Raw genomic sequence first — 19,331 nt, forward strand, 5'->3', positions numbered from 1 at the left:
TTACCTGGAAATGTTTTTCGGTCATATCTCAGTCATCTTTCATTTAATCCACTCGTGCTTAGACTCTCCCCAAAGATAAAGAGTTCACTCCTTACCGATCGCTTTCAGCAGCCGGTTGTGTTTACCGTGTCTCATCGCAGGCAAACAATTTCGTAGCCGGTGGAGTTTTTTCTCCACTAAGTGGTTTTTATATCGTGCGCTATTCCCACCGAGGACGAAAGTGATTTGTCTAAGACGATTAACGTGATCGTCGTGAAGGAAGTCGACACTATACGTGTACGATTCCACCGTTAATTAAAAACCCACGCCACCGTTTGTGGGCAACAGTTTTCATCGAGGGCGGCGCGGCGGCGAGTGCGACGAGAGGGACAAACATCAGCAACGCCAGCTTGTGTGTGCATCCGAGTCGTCATCACCGTGCTACCTACATACAGTACTGTATCAATAGATAAGTATTTTCGATACACGCTCTCGCCTCATTGTTCCCATTCCACAGTCTATCACGTGAACACGAGAAAGTTGTCTGACTGCTATTCCATAGCAGTGGTTCCCAACCCACGTTCTGTGGAACAGTATAAAAACTTGTAAAAAGTTTTCAAAATATTTTTTTTGGTTTATTTCTTTTTTTTCCTATTTTGTTTTCTCGTTTTTTAATTACTTTTGACACTGCATAGCGTGTGCGTCAAAGTAAACATAAATTGAATTTAATTTGAACTACCACATGGATGATCCGGATGGAGGCGGATCGCCTCCTAAAGATATTATTGCTCGGACGCGGTTTTACCAGCCATCTTCGCATGGGCCTTGGATTTTCTATTTCCGGCGCAAATGCAAACCTTTGAATGTGTTCTCAATCTCTCGAGAGCTGACGCGTAAGTATCCCGGGGCTGTTATTCACCAAGTGAAACAGTCTAAGCTGCGTGTAACCGCACCTAGTTACAAAGCAACAAATGAAATTGTCCAGCACGAGTTATTCTCATGTGAATACGCGCTTTACATAAATGCACGAGAAGTGGAGGTGGAGGAGAAGATCCTCGACGAAACGCTGACCTGCGATGACATCAAGACCGGTGTAGGCCGGTTCAAGAATAGGTCGATCGCTGATGTGCAGTGAATCAAAATTCAACCATCGCGCAATAATAATGACAATGTCGCAACCTGTATTTGTTGCGACAAACAAACCCATGCGACATAAGTTTGTCCCAACTTGAAAATAATGGGATTAACATCGTACACCACGAGTTTAGAGATTTTTAAGCCTTGCATAGCGATTTTCGAACGGTAACTTCGAGTCGGTAAACACTGCAACTCTGGTGAAGCTCAATCATCAAACAGTTTCGTCTTTGGGTTAGCAATAATTGATTATTCACTAGTTGAAAAGTACGCAACAAATTCAGCTTCCGTTTTGTCTGCAACAAAAAATTTCGAGATTATGTCATTATCTGTTACCAGTAGGGATAAAGAGTAATCGTCGCACCTTCTTTGTTGCTTGTTTTGTGCCTCTTTTGTCTGACAATTCTCTTCACTGCTGATGTGGGTATTCTTGATTAGGTTTGCAATCAAGAATACCCACATCAGCAGTGAAGAGAATTGTCAGACAAAAGAGGCACAAAACAAGCAACAAAGAAGGTGCGACGATTACTCTTTATCCCTACTGGTAACAGATAATGACATAATCTCGAAATTTTTTGTTGCAGACAAAACGGAAGCTGAATTTGTTGCGTACTTCAAAAGGCATCCATGGAAGGTGACAAGAAAGTTTACTCACCGTCAGGGTTTTTTCGGGTAACATTCCCAGGCTCCGTCCTCCCGGAATTTGTGGTAATTGATAATGCTTTTTACACAGTACGTTTTTTTAGGCCGAAGGTTTTTAATTGTACCAAATGCAAGCAGTTTGGTCACAGTGCTAGCTTTTGCGACAACAAGCCCCGTTGTGGCAAATGCAACCAAGCTCATCTCGACGAGTCTTGCACACAGGAAGCTGAAAAATGTAGCTACTGTGGTAAAGAACTTCACGACTTGCAAAAATGCCCGGCCTAAAAAAAGCGTATTCAAAATGAGAGTCGCTCCATAATTAAGCGCTCCAAGAAGACATACGCGGAAATGGTGAAATCATTGAATCCGCCCGCTATAATGTCTGAGTCAGTTGTCCCAGTTGAAAATCCCTATCAGGAGTTGTCTTGCGATGATCAGGACGATGGCTATACTGATGAGGGTGGATCCTTTTCGTAGGTACACGCATCCGCAAAAAGGAAGTCACCATCTTCCCCGGGATTGCGCCGAAAGGTTTTCTTAAAGTCTTCCCTCAAAAGTTTGACAACTACCAAAGGAGGCGGAGGGAAGTTAAAAACTCCGAAGAAGCAGGTCTCTGATGGTGCAGTTCCTTGCTGTAGCAAGGACCTAAAACCTCCGCCTCCAACTGTTAAGTATGCTTCAAAAAGAAATACTCGGCAAGGTGACAAGAAAAAAGCCACAAAAGCTCCTCGAATTCCAGCAAAACCTATCAAGCCCAAACGAGGAGTGTTCACTTTTGAGGCCCTTGTAGATCTCTTATATGATGCCTTCGGACTTTCCGACTCCTTCAGAGGCATACTAGACATTTGCTTCTGGAATTCTTCCAGAAATAATATCATAAACCTTTTATGAAATTTTTCCAGGAATCCCTTAAGAAATTGCAAATGGATTTCCATTGAGGATTTTCCTATAATTTTTTTAAAGAAAAAATCTTCACTAGTTCCTTTGATAGTTTCTCAATTCTATTGGGAATTCCAGAAGATTTTTTTTCTGAAATCCTCCAGAAATCTTTTTATGAAGTTTCTCAGAAATTCCTCCAAGAAATTTCCCAGGAATTTTATTAAGAATATTTTCAGAAATTTCTCCAAGAGTTCTTCCGAGATTTTTTCAAGAATTTTCAGAAATTTTCTAAGAAAATAGTTGAAGAGTTTTCCCAAAAATTCCCACAGGAATTTATAGAGAGACTTCTACAGAAATTTACCTTGGATTTATTTTTGAAAATGTGTCCTGAAGTTTTCCAGGCATTATTTCAGAAATTTATCGAATAATTCCTCCAGAATTTTTTCCTGAAATTTCCTCAAAAATTTCCCCAGAAACTTCTTTACAAATTTCTTCATTGATTACTGTTGCATTTTCTCCATTAGTCATTTTAGAAGGAATTCTTTCAGAAATTTTCCCAGAAATTCCTCCACGAATTTCGACAAAAATGTTCTAGCGATTTCCCCATAAATTCCACTACAACCACACTTTCTTCGTAAATTAGGATTCCCTCCAGGAAATTTCCTCAGAATATCCCCAGGAATTTTTTCAAGAATTCCTCCATAATTCATCCCAGAAATTAATTCAGAAATTCCTCTAGGAATTACTTTACAAATTTCCTCATGAATTCTCCCAGGAAGTATCCCAAAAATTTCTCCAAGAATTTCCACAGAAGTTCATTCTAAAATTACCAGGAATTTCACCAGGTTTTCCATTGTGAATTTAAAACGGAATTCTCTCTGGGATTCCTCCCAGAATCTCTCCAGGATTTTTTTTTTCAGGAATTCCTCAAAGATTTTCTCTAGGTATTTCGTCATAAATTTCTCCAGGAGTTCCTGCAAGATTTGCAAAAGGAAATTCGATAGAAATTTATTCTAAACAATATCAAGATTTTTTTCATTAATTTTTCCTTGAATTCCTCCAGGAATTTCCCCAAAAATTCTTTCACCAATCCACAAGATATTCCTTCGAAAAATTCCCCTCAATTTACATTAGCAAATATCCTGATGTTCTGATCCTGATGATCTCTCAGGAAATTTCCACAGGAATTTCCACAAACAATATTCTAGTATTTTCTCTAAGTACTTCCTCAGATATTTCTCCGGTAATTAATCATAAAATGTCCCACAGAATTACCATTAGGAATTTCTAATGAAATTCTTTCAGAAATTTTCCCATGAAATCCTTTAGAAGTTTTCTTAGGATTTTTCCCAAGAGCATCGCCAGGAATGCATTCAGGAATTCCAGTAAGAACTATTTCAGGAATTCCTCTAGGAATAATTTTAGAAATGTCCGCAATTATTCCACTAAATTTTGCAAGAACTTTTCCAGGAATTTCCTCAGAAATGTTCAATAGTAAATGCCCGCAGGAATACTGTCAGGAAATTTCCCAGGAATATTCCTAAGAATTTACCCGTAAATTGCTACAAAACTTCTGTACGAATGTCAGAAAAATCTTGAAAATATTAAAACGAAATTTCTAGTGGAAATTAAGGTGAAATTTCTGGATGAATCTTGGAGAATTACTAGAGAGATCTTCGATGCATTTTCCGAAGGAACCGTAGATGAACTATTATGAAAGAATATCAGATATCGCAGAAGCATTTCAGTGTAAAAATACAAAATTAGGAATATGTACTAGAAAAAAAAAATGCTTCCCGAAAGAAATTTCTCGACCAAGGTCTTGACTAATTTCAGAAGAATCATTGGACTGCTGGATGAATAAAATAAAACAGTTGCTGGAAGATATTTACGGAAGATTCGCGATAGAACTTCTCGAAGAACTATCGAGAATACCATACCAACGCCTACTGCGCTCAGTCTGGGGCCTCCTCCCCCCTCCGTATCGATTTCTTGTATGGAAACCTCAAAAACTTTGTATGGGTCGTAACGCTCGGCTGTACTCCCCCCTCCTCCTAGAGCATTAAGTAATTTGTGGAGGGCACCAACTGAAATTTTAGTCTTTGTTATATTTGCGGGCTTTGCGTTGTGTAGTAACGGAGTAATTCTTAGGTTGCATACTGAAGTTGTCATGTTAAAACCGTAATACTCCCTCTTCTAATTTCTTATGGAATGCTATTTGGGAAGGAACAGCTATCCAATCAGAGATTGAAGTACAAAAGACATGAAAACTTCCAATACCGACCACGCCCATTTTCTCAGATACGAGATTAGGAAAGGATGTGATGACACATACTCATTTTGAAAAATCCATTGTAATTTTCAATAAAAAAAAACCCTAATTAATCCACCTAGCGGTGATGGTGCCTTTCTCGTGCCTTCGAAAACACATTTGAACACAACTCAAGTGATGAACTCAGTTGATGAATATCGCACTTTCATACGTTTAACAGAAATCCATTTCATGGCATCAGAGATCATATCGTTTATCTGGTTTTTGATTTTTGAGCCTTGAACTCCTAAAAAACAGCCGGATTCTTGAATTTTGAGCCGCCATTTAGGATTTAAGTCCGGCAGCTTGGAAATTCTGGTCGCTGTTTTTGTACTCCAGACTTCTTCCCCATACCAGATACACCCATATTAAACGGTTTTAGAGCCTAAACCTCCATTAAACAGCTGCTACCATGAAGTTTATGCCGCCATCTTGAATTTTGAGACGCCATCTTGGATATTTTGGTCGTAATCTTGGATATATTAATAGTCATTTTTGGACTCCAGACTTCGTCCCAATACCAGATATACCCATATTGCATGGTTTTAGAGCATAAAACTCCATTAAACAGAAGTCAATTTGAGTTTTGAGTTGCCATCTTAGATTTAGACCACCATCTTGGATACACTGTCATTTTTGGAGTCCAGATTTTATCCCCATATCAAATATACCCATATTGCATGGTTTCAAGTCCCAAACCTCCATTAAATAGTCGCCATCTTGAATTTTGAGACGCGATCTCGGATATTTTTGTCGCCATCTTGGATATTTTAATCGTAATTTTTGGACTCCAGACATCTTATCAATACCAAATATACATATATTGCATGGTTTTAGAGCTTGAAACTCAATTAAACAGCCACCATATTGAATGTTGGACCACCATCTTGGATATTCTGGTCGACATTTATGAATTCTGAACATCTTCACCATACCAAATATATTGCTTGGTTTGAGATCCTAATACTCCATTAAACAGCGGCCATCTTGAATGTTGAACCACCATCTTGGATTTTAGATAGTCATCTTGGATATTCTGGTCGCCAATGGAGCCAATCTGGGCTCCAAACTTTTTCCCCATATCAAATATGTGGATGTTAGACCGCCATCTTGAGTATTCTGGTCGCCATTTTGGAACTCCAGACATCTTCCTCATACCAAATATATCCATATTGCATGGTTTTAGAGCCTTAAACTTCATTAAACAGCCGCCATCTTGAATTTGGAGCCGCCATCTTGAATATTAGGCTGCCATCTTGAATTTTGGACCGAAATCGTGGAGTTTCTGGTCTCCAGAGTTCATTTCCGCATAAAATTCGTAAGCCATGCTAAAGGTTACCAAAATCGCCGCAGTTTGATGTGTCGCATGATGGGTTGGTTCAGTTTTATATACGGTCAGTTCCACCGATGCTGGTACGGATCACTGAAATGGCCATGACTTCAGAACGCCTCGACCGCTCCGAACCATTTTTAATATGCAAACAATGCGGTAAAATTCCGGTTCGATTCGAGCTATAATCCGAAAAATCCGCCAATGGGAAGTGCCTTAAAAATGAGCGTACTTTTATGCGCACAGACACACAAGCATACACACATACATACACACATACATACACACATACAGTCAACATCTCAATTCGTCGACATGGGTTGATTGGTATATGTGACTTGACCCTCCGAGCCTTCTATAGAACATTGTTTTTTTTTGAGTGAACAAATAGCCTTTCAGTACACTTTGGTGTACGAGAAAGGCAAAACAATACTTTCAAGCTTATTTGCTTTAAAAAACTAATTTGTTTAACTAAACCAATAGATTTAAAGATCTTTTATGATAGAAAATTCAGTAAACATTCGAATGAGGGTTAAAAAGCCGCGATAAGTTTGACCATTTTCAAGTAATAGCCAGTTTGAGGCAAGCAAAGTCATAAACATGTAAAACTCAATTGCTACGTAACGGTTGAGATTTGAACATATGCGTACACATTTTTTTTTCACCATTTATGATCCTCTATCACTCCTTAAAAAGTTTGCATTCACTCATCGGGACCCACCGGAACCGGTTCCAGAACACTACTGGTTCAGATACGGTATGCTACTGTTTTCCTGCTAACCGTTCATCACGTTATCGAAAATGCCGCTGTTTGATGTGTCGCATGTATGGGTTTGGTTCTCTTTTCTGTTTGGCAACTTCCGGCGGGACATCCGGAATCGGTTCCGTAACACTACCGGTTCTGATACGGTCTGATACTATTTTCCTGCTTACCGTTCATCAGGTTATCAAAAATGCCGTGATTTGATGTGTCGCATGCATGGGTTTGGTTCTCTTTTATATTTGGCACGTTCCGGCGGGACACCCGGAACCGGTTCCGGAACACTACCGGTTCTGATATAATTTGAGACTATTTTCCTGCTTACCGTTCATCAGACTATCGGAAATGCCGCTGTTTGATGTGTCGCATGCATGGATTTGGTTCTCTTTCATATTTGGCCACTTCCGGCAGGACATCCGGAGCCGGTTCCGGAACACTACCGGTTCAGATATGGTCTGAGGCTATTTTCCTGCTTACCATTTATCAGATGATCGAAAATGCCGTGGTTTGATATGTCGCATGCATGGGTCCCTCCCAGGGGTATCGATCCGCAACACCTAAATGGCCATAACTCCGGAACGGCTGGACCGATTTGAACCATTTTAAATAGGAAACAATGGGACTATTTGCCGCGTCGAATGAACCATCGGTCATAAAAATCGGTTGAGGTTTACTGCCAAAAAGTGATGTGAGTTATTTGTACACACACATACACACATACACACACACAGACATCACCTCAATTCGTCGAGCTGAGTCGATTGGTATACGTGACTCGACCCTCCGGGCCTTCTATCAAAAAGTCATTTTTGGAGTGAACATATAGCCTTTCCAGTACACTTAGTGTACGAGAAAGGCAAAAAAAACATGTATAGCAGCGAGCGAAATGACACAAAATTAAGTTTGATCTTATTTTGACACTATTCTAGTTCCAACGGGCTTGTAATTTCACAGCATGCATCTTCTGTTGTTAACTTAACCTCAATCCCTTCTATTTCATGAACTCTGTACAGCTTTGTTTTCAAAATAAGTATAACTAAGACTAAAATATCATTTATACGCACTTTATTAGGTTTTCATCTAGGTTTTTATCGCTTAAGATACAACATATTTATTACATAGCTGTTTTGCACTAAAAAATCCCATGACCCGGACGACCTGCTCCTCCGTATAGACACATTATAGGATATTTTTCTGCCATTGCCACCAACTGCATCAAAGTACAAGAGCATCGCTCGGCAAGCCTCATTGGATAAATGTAGCACTAGTGCTGAAAAAATCATCATTTTGCAACTTGTTGCATGATAAACTTTTTGCAATTTTTCATCGAAATAGGCTGTTGGCGTGAGGTAAGTAAATCTGACAGGTAAAGGCCCACTTTCCCACACCAAATTAGCAGTGCGGTAATGGTTTATTACAGCACTGATATGCGTTGCGTAATGAACCATTACAGCACTGTTTACAGTTTTGATCAACTTCTTGATGCTTTCTGGACGCAATTTTGAAAAAATTGTGACAATTGCACAGTATAACCTGCTTTGATCAGACTATCAGACATGGCTATGATCACCAGTGTGCACTTGTGCAGTTTGATGAAAACTGTTCTGTTAAAAACTATCCTCAAAAAATTGCAAAAAAAAGTTGTACGCAAACGCAACTCGGTGTAGAACTCGTGCTGTAAAAATCTTCATTCTGCACCTTGTTGCGTAAGCTACAAATTTTAACGTATTTTTGAAAATAAAAAGGAAAGCGAATTTCATTACAAATTCCAGCTCAATCGGATCATTGGTTACGGATAATGTGATGTATGAATTGAGCAACTTTGCTTAAAAATAGAATTAAAAATAATTTCTAATCATCAGCCTTGTATGGGAAGTTGAAAAACGTCATCACTGCTGCATTTATTTTATATATTTCCACTTATCTTTCGAGAGAAGCCTTCTCATTGCATGGATTTCGGCACCAATTCAACTCTCACCAGAAAACTCCAATTTTTAAAACATTAATTTATTTTCTCTTAAAATTTACAATTGTCTACGATGTTCTCACGCATCACTTTTGATTATGTACAGGGGATCACCTACTAGCGGCGGTGAGGTGCATTTCACTAACCATCATCATCATCTTCATCCGCTCGCGTCCCGTCGTTGGCGGCGTCCTCGTCGTCGTCATCCCGGCCGGTGTTGTCGTCAAAGTTTGTCCGTAAATTGCCAGCATCCACGAAGTGAGGAGCAAAGCTATCGTTGCACCACCGAGGGCAACCACGGCCGGATGCAGCCCGGTGGAACCCAACCGCAGAGCCATCTGGCCACTTGTTTGCATCGCAGCGGGATGTTCACCTGCGCGGATCAGCAACGGGCGGATGTGTTATTGTGGGAGGAATGAGAAACGAGATGGGAAAAATGAACACAACAGTTACATAGTTGCCCATTCAGAGGTGAGTCGTTCCATGCGTGCCGGAAATGTGCAATTGATCTCAATGAGTTTGAAAAAATTTCCGGAAAAATCACCCGCTGTTACCAAATTTCGGTTTATAGATTCTTAGCCGATTACATAAAATCAGTTTTTTTGTCCGTTTCGCATGGAGCGACCCACGTGTGCTAGTATGTAGGTACGAGTACGAGGGCGTATCGCAAAACCCGGGAGCGCCGAATAAGTCTTACTCACCGTTCAGCACGTACACCTGGACGCTGGCCGGGATGGCCCCCGCTGGGATGCACGTGTAATTGCCCGAGTCGCTAACGGTGGCCTTGGTCAGCAGCAGTCGACTGCTGGTGCCGGCGTCGGTTTTCTCCGTTTCCAAACTGATGCCTCCGCGTGCCGAGTCAAAGTTGACGATCGATGTGCCGTGGTACCTAGGTAGAATGGGACGGAATTCATGGTGATTGTGGTTTTAAGGAAAATTTTGCACAAACAGCGTGTGTGTGTGAGAGTTGTCGCTGATTCCGGTGAAGGGATGGTGGTGTATGAAAGTGATAGGACCACAATGCAACTTACCAGGTGATTGACGGGGCGTGAAAGTTGACCACACAGGACAACGAGATGGTGCTGCCCTTGCGTATGTGAGCTTCCTGCGAGCCGATGATCATGGCGCGAGCAGCTGGGGGTTGGGAAATGAATGAAAATAATATGGGTTGGAATTAAAGAATTGGAAGGATTTAGTTTAATTGTCATTGTACACATGTTAAATCATTTAAGATGACAAAAAATAACCAGGAATTGAAACCGATTTCATTTATTATTATTATTATTATAAGCTTTATTAGGGAGATTTTCAGCCCGAGGCTGGTTCATCTCCAAGGGATTTCATTTCTCTTCAGACAGACAGACAGACAGACAGACAGACAGACAGACAGACAGACAGACAGACAGACAGACAGACAGACAGACAGACAGACAGACAGACAGGGCAGCAGGGACAGGAGTCCAGGGGCTTGACGAACCCCCCCTCTGCGAGTCGGGTGGGAGCTTAGGAATTATTTCTTGAGCGAAAAAACTTCATACATCCGTATGGATTACCACCTTTGGCACTTCTCTCGAGAAGTGACCGAGCTCCTCCCAGTTAGCTCAAGCAGAGGATGCCTAGGATGTGGTGGGGGTTCAACAGTGGGCTCTGTTGGATCTCCATAAAAAGCCACACATCCGTAAGCAACTCCGTACAAGCGACCTGGTACCGCTTTCAAAGTGCCTTAGCCCAACAATTGGAGTGCCAACCGGCACATCAGGATCGATGCCAGTAACATCCTGATTATGGTATACTGGTGAAGGCGTATTACAACGGACATGTTACGAATCATGGATAGGATGGCGATGTTGGGCTGACAGGCGTGTCATTCTGCTCCCTGAGTAAGGAAGGGTGATACCGACTTGAAACGGCGAGTGGGCTCATGGCGCGACTGCCTCCGTCCCGGTAAAACCTTGGCAGGCCTCCGGATACGTTCGAAATCTGTCCATCAATTCTGATGGGTACGTAGGTTCGGATGGACTATTCCCGATCTATGCTGATCTGGCACTGAACCCGGCCCCCATAAGGGTCCGTGTCAACCCTAGCATGGCCTCACTGCCTGCAGGCATAGACGCTTGCAGGTATAGATAACCATGGGATCACGAAGGCGACTACGTACGGCGGATGGAGATAGCGGCTCGGAGGGGGGACCCTGAAGAATGGAAGAAGATAAAAGTCAAAGCGAAGTAGGAGCGGCAAATCCGTTTGTCAGAAGGGGTTTAACGCGGACACCACCGCCGCAAACCCAACAGGTGCAAACGCAGCTCGAACAAGAGCAGGAGCAACAGCAGCAGCTACATCGGCAGCAGCAGCAGCAGCAGCAACAGCAGCAGCAGCAACAGCAGCAGCAGCAACAGCAGCAGCAGCAACAGCAGCAGCAGCAGCAGCAGCAACAACTGCAGTTCAGTGTGTGGACAAAACCACCAAAACAACCGAGGGTGGAGGCAGCCAAAAAGCTAGTGGACGAGCTTCACGAGTATGTCGACAAGAGAAGCAACGTACACAAAGACATCAAGGCGTTGGTGATCAAGATCCAAGGCGCTCTTGGATCGGCTGTAAAGGAGTGGAAACACGTAGTTCAGAGAGCAGAAGCAGCGGAGAAGGAGTTGTCAGTGGCCAAGACTGCCATTGAAGCAAGTCGCGCGGCGGAAGCGCGAAGGGCAGAAGTCAACACGGTTGCGAATGAAGTGAACGTAGCGAGAAGTATTCCCCCAAGGATGCAGACCACGCCTTACTTCACACCGAAGAGGCAAAGGGCATCGCCTGGAGATGCTAGGCCAGGTGGCTCCAAGAAGCACAAGGAAGCTAGTGTCACTGAAGTCCAGCCGACTCTCGAAGCAACTGACGAGGTAAACAGCCATAGTTCTTGGCATGTCGTCGGTAGAAAGAAGGGAAAAGCGAAGAAGAAAACCAGACCCGAAAAACCTAAATTGGTCAGGAGGAAGAATAAGGGCGAGGCTCTTATCGTTAAAGCAAGCGGCGACTGAGGTCTTACGTGCCATGAGGACAAATCCGAACCTCAACGAGCTAGGAGCAGACGTGAAGAAGATCAAGCGTACCCGCAACGGAGAGATGATCCTCTTGTTGAAAAAGGAACCAAAAGCTAGCAGCGTTTCTTACAAAGAGCTAACCGAGAAAGCTTTGGGCAACATGGTGGAAGTGATAGCCTTGTGTCCAGAGGCGACTATTACGTGTAAAGACCTGGATGAGATCACGTCGGAGGAAGATATAAGGCTTGCTTTGAAAGAGCAATGTGAGCTGGGAGAAGTCCGGATGTCCATCCGCATACGAAATGGACCTTCCGGTACCAAGGTGGCAGCGATTAAACTACCGATTGATGCTGCCAACAAGGTGCTGAGGATAGGAATCGTGAGAGTAGGCTGGTCCGAGTGCCCACTGAGTGTCTCTGAACCTGAAGTGTGCTTCAGGTGTCAAGAGTTCGGGCACATCGCACGGTACTGTAAAGGGCCGGATAGAAGTAATCTATGCAGAAGGTGTGGAGAAGAAGGCCACAAAGCGCAGGGCTGCAGCAAGCCTCCGAAATGCCTGATTTGCGCAAACACGAAGGATAGCAGCAACCACGCTACAGGAGGCACGAAATGCGCGGCCTTCAAACGAGCGAGTACAACGAAACCCCAGTGGAGATAGTACAAGTAAACCTCAACCACTGTGATACAGCCCAACAGTTGTTGTGCCAATCAGTTGCGGAACACAAGTGCGATGTCGCTATTATCTCTGAGCCCTACCGTATTCCACCAGGAAATGGGAACTGGACGTCAGACAGAGCTAAAACAACAGCGATATGGACAGTGGGAAAATACCCCTTGCAAGAAGTGGTGTATACCGCAGATGAAGGCTTCGTGATCGCCAAATCGCCAAAATTAATGGCGTTTTCATCTGCAGCTGCTATGCACCTCCAAGATGGACAATAGAGCAGTTTAACCAGATGCTGGACAAGCTAACTGAAGAGCTAACGGATCGTAGACCTGCTGTTATAGCCGGTGACTTCAATGCTTGGGCGATCGAATGGGGCAGCCGCCTTACAAGTCCAAGAGGGAGCAACCTCCTAGAGGCGCTTGCCAAGTTGAACGTCGATCTTGCCAACGAAGGTACTATCAGCACCTACCGTAGGGAAGGTCGAGAATCCATAATAGACGTTACTTTCTGCAGCCCTGGACTGATCAGAAATTGGAGAGTGCACGAGGGATATACCCACAGCGACCATCAAGCAATCCGATATCGCATTGGGCGCGATCCACAGGTGGTATCAGGCGGAGCGCAGGTAAATGAGCGGAGGTGGAAAATCGCGAATTTTAACAAAGACGTGTTCGCGGAAGCGCTGCGGCTGGAAGCTGTAGTTAACCCCAGCGTGGACGAGCTGATTGCGCTGCTATCACGCGCGTGCGATGCAACCATGCCGAGAGAGGGCAAGCCAAGACACAGTCGGCCCCCAGCTTATTGGTGGAACTCGAAGATCGCCGACCTACGAGCGAACTGTCACCGAGCTCGGAGGAGAATGCAGAGAGCCCGCAACGACGCTGAAAGAGCAGTTCGCAGGCCAGCTTATACGGCAGCTAGAGCTGCACTTAACAGAGAAATCAAGCTCAGCAAAAAGGCATGTCTAGAAGAGCTTTGTCGGAACGCCAATTCTAATCCGTGGGGAGACGCCTACAGAGTAGCCATGGCGAAAATAAGGGGACCAGCTATACCACCGGAAAGGTGTCCGGAGAAGATGAAAGCCATCGTAGACGCGCTATTTCCGCAGCACGAACTGACGGGTTGGCCACCCACACCGTACGGTGCTCAGGAGGATCAGGAAGCGGAAGCTCGAATAACCAACGAGGAGCTGATAACAATAGCAAAAGCTCTTAAAACAAAGAAGGCTCCGGGACCAGACGGTATCCCGAACGTAGCGGTGCGAACAGCAATCCTAACGAACCCGGAACTATTTAGGATTACGTTTCAAAGGTGTATCAATGATGGCAACTTCCCCGACATATGGAAGCGCCAAAATCTTGTGCTACTGCCGAAACCAGGGAAGCCTCCTGGAGATCCTTCAGCATACAGGCCAATCTGCCTGTTGGATACTGTCGGCAAAGTGCTGGAAAGAGTGATCCTCAACAGGCTCACAAAATACACGGAAGGAGAGCACGGCCTGTCCGATATGCAGTTTGGCTTCCGGAGGGGTAGATCCACTGTCGATGCCATCCGAACGGTCGTGGAAGCAATGCAGACGGCGCAAAATCAAAAGAGAAGAGGTAACCGCTACTGCGGAGTGATCACGCTGGACGTGAAAAATGCGTTCAACAGTGCTAGTTGGGTTGCAATCGCCGATGCGCTGCACAAACTGAGAGTTCCCGAGTACCTCTGTAGCATTATGAGCAGCTATTTTCAGAATCGGACATTGATCTACGATACTGACAACGGGAGAAGAAGTAAAACCATAACAGCGGGAGTTCCCCAGGGATCCATTCTCGGTCCGACCCTCTGGAATGCTATGTATGACGAAGTACTGAAGCTGCGCCTCCCCAGGGGCGTGAAGATTATCGGTTTCGCGGACGACGTGGCGCTCCTAGTGATCGGTGAATCATTGGAGGAAGTAGAAGTGCTCGCCACGGAGGCGATAGATGTTGTCGAAAACTGGATGCGGGGGAAAAAGCTGGCCCTAGCTCATCACAAGACCGAGATGGTTTTGATAAGCAACCGAAAGGCGGTACAACAGGCGAGAATTTCGGTCGGAGAGTGCATCATCGAATCGAAGCGGAATGTGAGACACCTGGGAGTTATGTTAGACGATAGGCTAAACTTTAATAGTCACGTCGACTACGCGTGTGAAAGGGCTGCAAAGGTGATTTCGGCACTATCTCGGATCATGCCCAACAACTCAGCGATCAGCAGTAGCAAGAAGCGACTACTGGCAAGTGTGTCCACATCGGTGCTCCGATACGCAGCGCCTGTGTGGGTGACGGCACTACAGACAAGGAGGAACAGATCTCGGCTGAACAGTACGTTCAGGTTGATGGCCATGCGAGTATGCAGTGCGTACCGTACAATTTCGTCAGAAGCAGTCTACGTGATAGCCGGAACTATTCCCATAGATCTTCTACTCGAGGAAGAAAACGAGTGCTATAGAGATAGAGGCATATCAGGAGTCCGAAGAAGAGCCCGAGCTGACACCGTAAGAAAGTGGCAACAGCAGTGGGATAACGCTGAAAACGGTAGATGGACCCATCGGCTCATTCCGAACGTTTCAACCTGGTTGGATAGGAAACACGGGGAGGTCAACTTTCACCTGACGCAGTTCTTGTCAGGCCACGGATGTTTCCGGAAGTACCTGCATCGATTCGGGCACGCAGAGTCCCCACTTTGCCCAGCATGCCCGAGTAATGAGGAGACACCTGAGCACGTGCTTTTCCACTGTCCCAGATTCAGGGCAGCACGAGACGGGATGTTAGCGGAGAGTACCACAAGCCTTAGCCCCGACAACATTGTAGAACGAATGTGTCGGGAAGAAAGCATCTGGAATGCGGTGAACAGGGCTGTGGGACAGATCCTGTCGTCACTGCAGCGGAAATGGCGTGAAGACCAAAGGGCATCGGATCGCGATCGGAGTAGGCTAGATCCACCGTCGGGGACTAGTCCGAGTAGTCGTAACGCTCTGGTCTTGGGTCGTCGGGGCGCCGGTGAACCGGAAGCCACCCTCCAACCGGAATCATCGAACCGACCTCGGCACCTGACTGGTCGGGATCAAACCACCGTGTTCGGGAGAACTTCCATCGCCGGGGAACTCTCCGTCGGAGTAGGCTAGCTCCACCGCCGGGGACTAGGACGAGTATGTCGCGAGAAGCACCAGTGAATGGTCGTCGGGGCACCTGTGAACCGGAAGTCACCCTCCAACCGGAATCGCAGGATCGACCTCGGCACCGATCTGGGAAGTATCGGTTCGGAAGATCTTCCATCGCCGGGGAACTCTTCGTCGGAGTAGGATAGATTCACCGCCGGGGACTATCTGAGTAATCAGCGCCCGTGGAAAACCACTGGTTCGGGTCGTCGGAGCGCCAGCGTACCGGAAGCCATCCTCCAACCGGAATCGCCGGACCGACTTCGACACCCTGCCAATCAACATCGAAGGAATACGCAACGCGAACAACGGTTTCGGGAGATATTCTACCGCCGGAGAACTCTCCGTCGGAGTAAGCTAGCTCCACCGCCGGGGACTACGCTGAGTCGCAAGAAACTACGTCGAATCAACCGGGTTCGAGTCGTCGGGGCGCCAGCGAACCGGCAGTCACCCTCCAACCGGAATCGCCGGACCGACCTCGGCACTCAACCGGTTCGCCCAGGAAAAGGTCAACGAATGCAGCGAGAAAGCCACCCGAAGTAGAATAGCCACCCTCCAATTGTCATTGCCGAACTGACCTCGGCATTCCACTGGTCAACTTGGAGAGCAGCAGCAGTATGTCAAAGCTCACGAGAGCGCAGCAGTTAAAGCTATGTGACTAAGATAAAGCTCATGAGAGCGCAGCAGTTATGTCGGAGATAAAGTCAGCGATCTAGCGTGACTAGCTATGCCTGATAACAAGTGAAGTGCATGAGCACAGCCCCCCCGAAGTAGTCGCTTCTAGTGGAATCCGGGGGAAGCAGGCACTGTAGACCTTGGTGGAGGTTAGAGGCGTAGGGTTCAGAGTTCTCTTCTCTGTTCTGAGTCCCTCACGAACTGGCACGCGATGGACGAAATCGGTAGCACTGGTCATGCTTATCGAACGCGTGTCGGGAAGGCAGAAAGGCTTTACCACCAAGTAAAAAAAAAAAAAAAAAAAAAAAAAAAAAAAAAAAAAAAAAAAAAAAAAAAAAAAAAAAAAAAACAGACAGACAGACAGACAGACAGACAGACAGACAGACAGACAGACAGACAGACAGACAGACAGACAGACAGACAGGCAGACAGACAGACAGACAGACAGACAGACAGACAGACAGACAGACAGACAGACAGACAGACAGACAGACAGACAGACAGACAGACAGACAGACAGACAGACAGACAGACAGACAGACAGACAGACAGACAGACAGACAGACAGACAGACAGACAGACAGACAGACAGACAGACAGACAGACAGACAGACAGACAGACAGACAGACAGACAGACAGACAGACAGACAGACAGACAGACAGACAGACAGACAGACAGACAGACAGACAGACAGACAGACAGACAGACAGACAGACAGACAGACAGACAGACAGACAGACAGACAGACAGACAGACAGACAGACAGACAGACAGACAGACAGACAGACAGACAGACAGACAGACAGACAGACAGACAGACAGACAGACAGACAGACAGACAGACAGACAGACAGACAGACAGACAGACAGACAGACAGACAGACAGACAGACAGACAGACAGACAGACAGACAGACAGACAGACAGACAGACAGACAGACAGACAGACAGACAGACAGACAGACAGACAGACAGACAGACAGACAGACAGACAGACAGACAGACAGACAGACAGACAGACAGACAGACAGACAGACAGACAGACAGACAGACAGACAGACAGACAGACAGACAGACAGACAGACAGACAGACAGACAGACAGACAGACAGACAGACAGACAGACAGACAGACAGACAGACAGACAGACAGACAGACAGACAGACAGACAGACAGACAGACAGACAGACAGACAGACAGACAGACAGACAGACAGACAGACAGACAGACAGACAGACAGACAGACAGACAGACAGACAGACAGACAGACAGACAGACAGACAGACAGACAGACAGACAGACAGACAGACAGACAGACAGACAGACAGACAGACAGACAGACAGACAGACAGACAGACAGACAGACAGACAGACAGACAGACAGACAGACAGACAGACAGACAGACAGACAGACAGACAGACAGACAGACAGACAGACAGACAGACAGACAGACAGACAGACAGACAGACAGACAGACAGACAGACAGACAGACAGACAGACAGACAGACAGACAGACAGACAGACAGACAGACAGACAGACAGACAGACAGACAGACAGACAGACAGACAGACAGACAGACAGACAGACAGACAGACAGACAGACAGACAGACAGACAGACAGACAGACAGACAGACAGACAGACAGACAGACAGACAGACAGACAGACAGACAGACAGACAGACAGACAGACAGACAGACAGACAGACAGACAGACAGACAGACAGACAGACAGACAGACAGACAGACAGACAGACAGACAGACAGACAGACAGACAGACAGACAGACAGACAGACAGACAGACAGACAGACAGACAGACAGACAGACAGACAGACAGACAGACAGACAGACAGACAGACAGACAGACAGACAGACAGACAGACAGACAGACAGACAGACAGACAGACAGACAGACAGACAGACAGACAGACAGACAGACAGACAGACAGACAGACAGACAGACAGACAGACAGACAGACAGACAGACAGACAGACAGACAGACAGACAGACAGACAGACAGACAGACAGACAGACAGACAGACAGACAGACAGACAGACAGAAGTATGTTCTTTGAAATGAATCTCTAGAGAAATATCCGAAAAAAACAAGGAAATTAGTACCAAAGTAGAGCGGAAAAAGAAGCAGAAGAAGACACCGCAGGTGATAAAGAAAGAACACCGGGCGTAGGAAAGGAAGTATTGAAGGCGATGAGGCACGAGGCCTAGCCTGTGGATGTGGGATCGCAATGAGCAGTGTAGAAAGTACAATTACGAGTTAAAAGTTGGAGAAATCTGTGTGATGTAACGTGCAGTTACAGTGATAAGTGAGCAGTTTGGAGTGAGTAGTTAGGCATGAGATGTAATTATTTAAGGATGAACAGTGAATATTGAAGAATGAGAAGTGTTTAGTGTGAGGGTGACCAGTAAGGAGTAAGTAGGGAGAAGTTAAAAGTGAGCAGTAATTACTGAAAATTCAGCAGTGAAGAGTGAGGAGTGGAAAATGATCAATGTTGAGTGAGGAGTGAGACAAAAGTGAAGTGTGTAGTGAACTGAAAGGAATGAATAGTGAAGTAATGAGGAGTGACAAATTAGAATTGCGTAATGATCATTGAAAAGTGATCGCATGAGGAGTGAGGAGTGTAAATAAATTAGATGAGAGATGAGTCAAGTGTGAGAAGTGAAAGATAAGCAATGATTAATGGGGAACGAGAAATGAGAAGGAACTGGCGTGACTCCAAGGTCGTGGGGATTACACGTTCGCCTTGTATGCG

The 19,331-nt window shown here is 45.4% G+C and overlaps 1 protein-coding gene across 1 annotated transcript in view; it reads right to left on the bottom strand.

Moving 5' to 3' along the window:
* Positions 1-9,021: 9,021 nt before the first annotated feature.
* LOC109428007 (hemicentin-2) overlaps positions 9,022-19,331 on the bottom strand; it is a 132,222-nt gene continuing 121,912 nt past the window's right edge. Inside the window, exons 5-7 of the mRNA XM_029851686.2 lie at positions 10,033-10,135; positions 9,703-9,890; positions 9,022-9,374 (exon numbers count right to left, since the gene is read on the bottom strand). Coding sequence (XP_029707546.1) covers positions 9,112-9,374; positions 9,703-9,890; positions 10,033-10,135 — 554 coding nt within the window. The 3' untranslated portion in view covers positions 9,022-9,111. The remainder of the gene's footprint in view (positions 9,375-9,702; positions 9,891-10,032; positions 10,136-19,331) is intronic.

Source organism: Aedes albopictus, chromosome 3 (genome assembly GCF_035046485.1).
Source record: "Aedes albopictus strain Foshan chromosome 3, AalbF5, whole genome shotgun sequence".
NCBI lineage: Eukaryota > Metazoa > Arthropoda > Insecta > Diptera > Culicidae > Aedes > Aedes albopictus.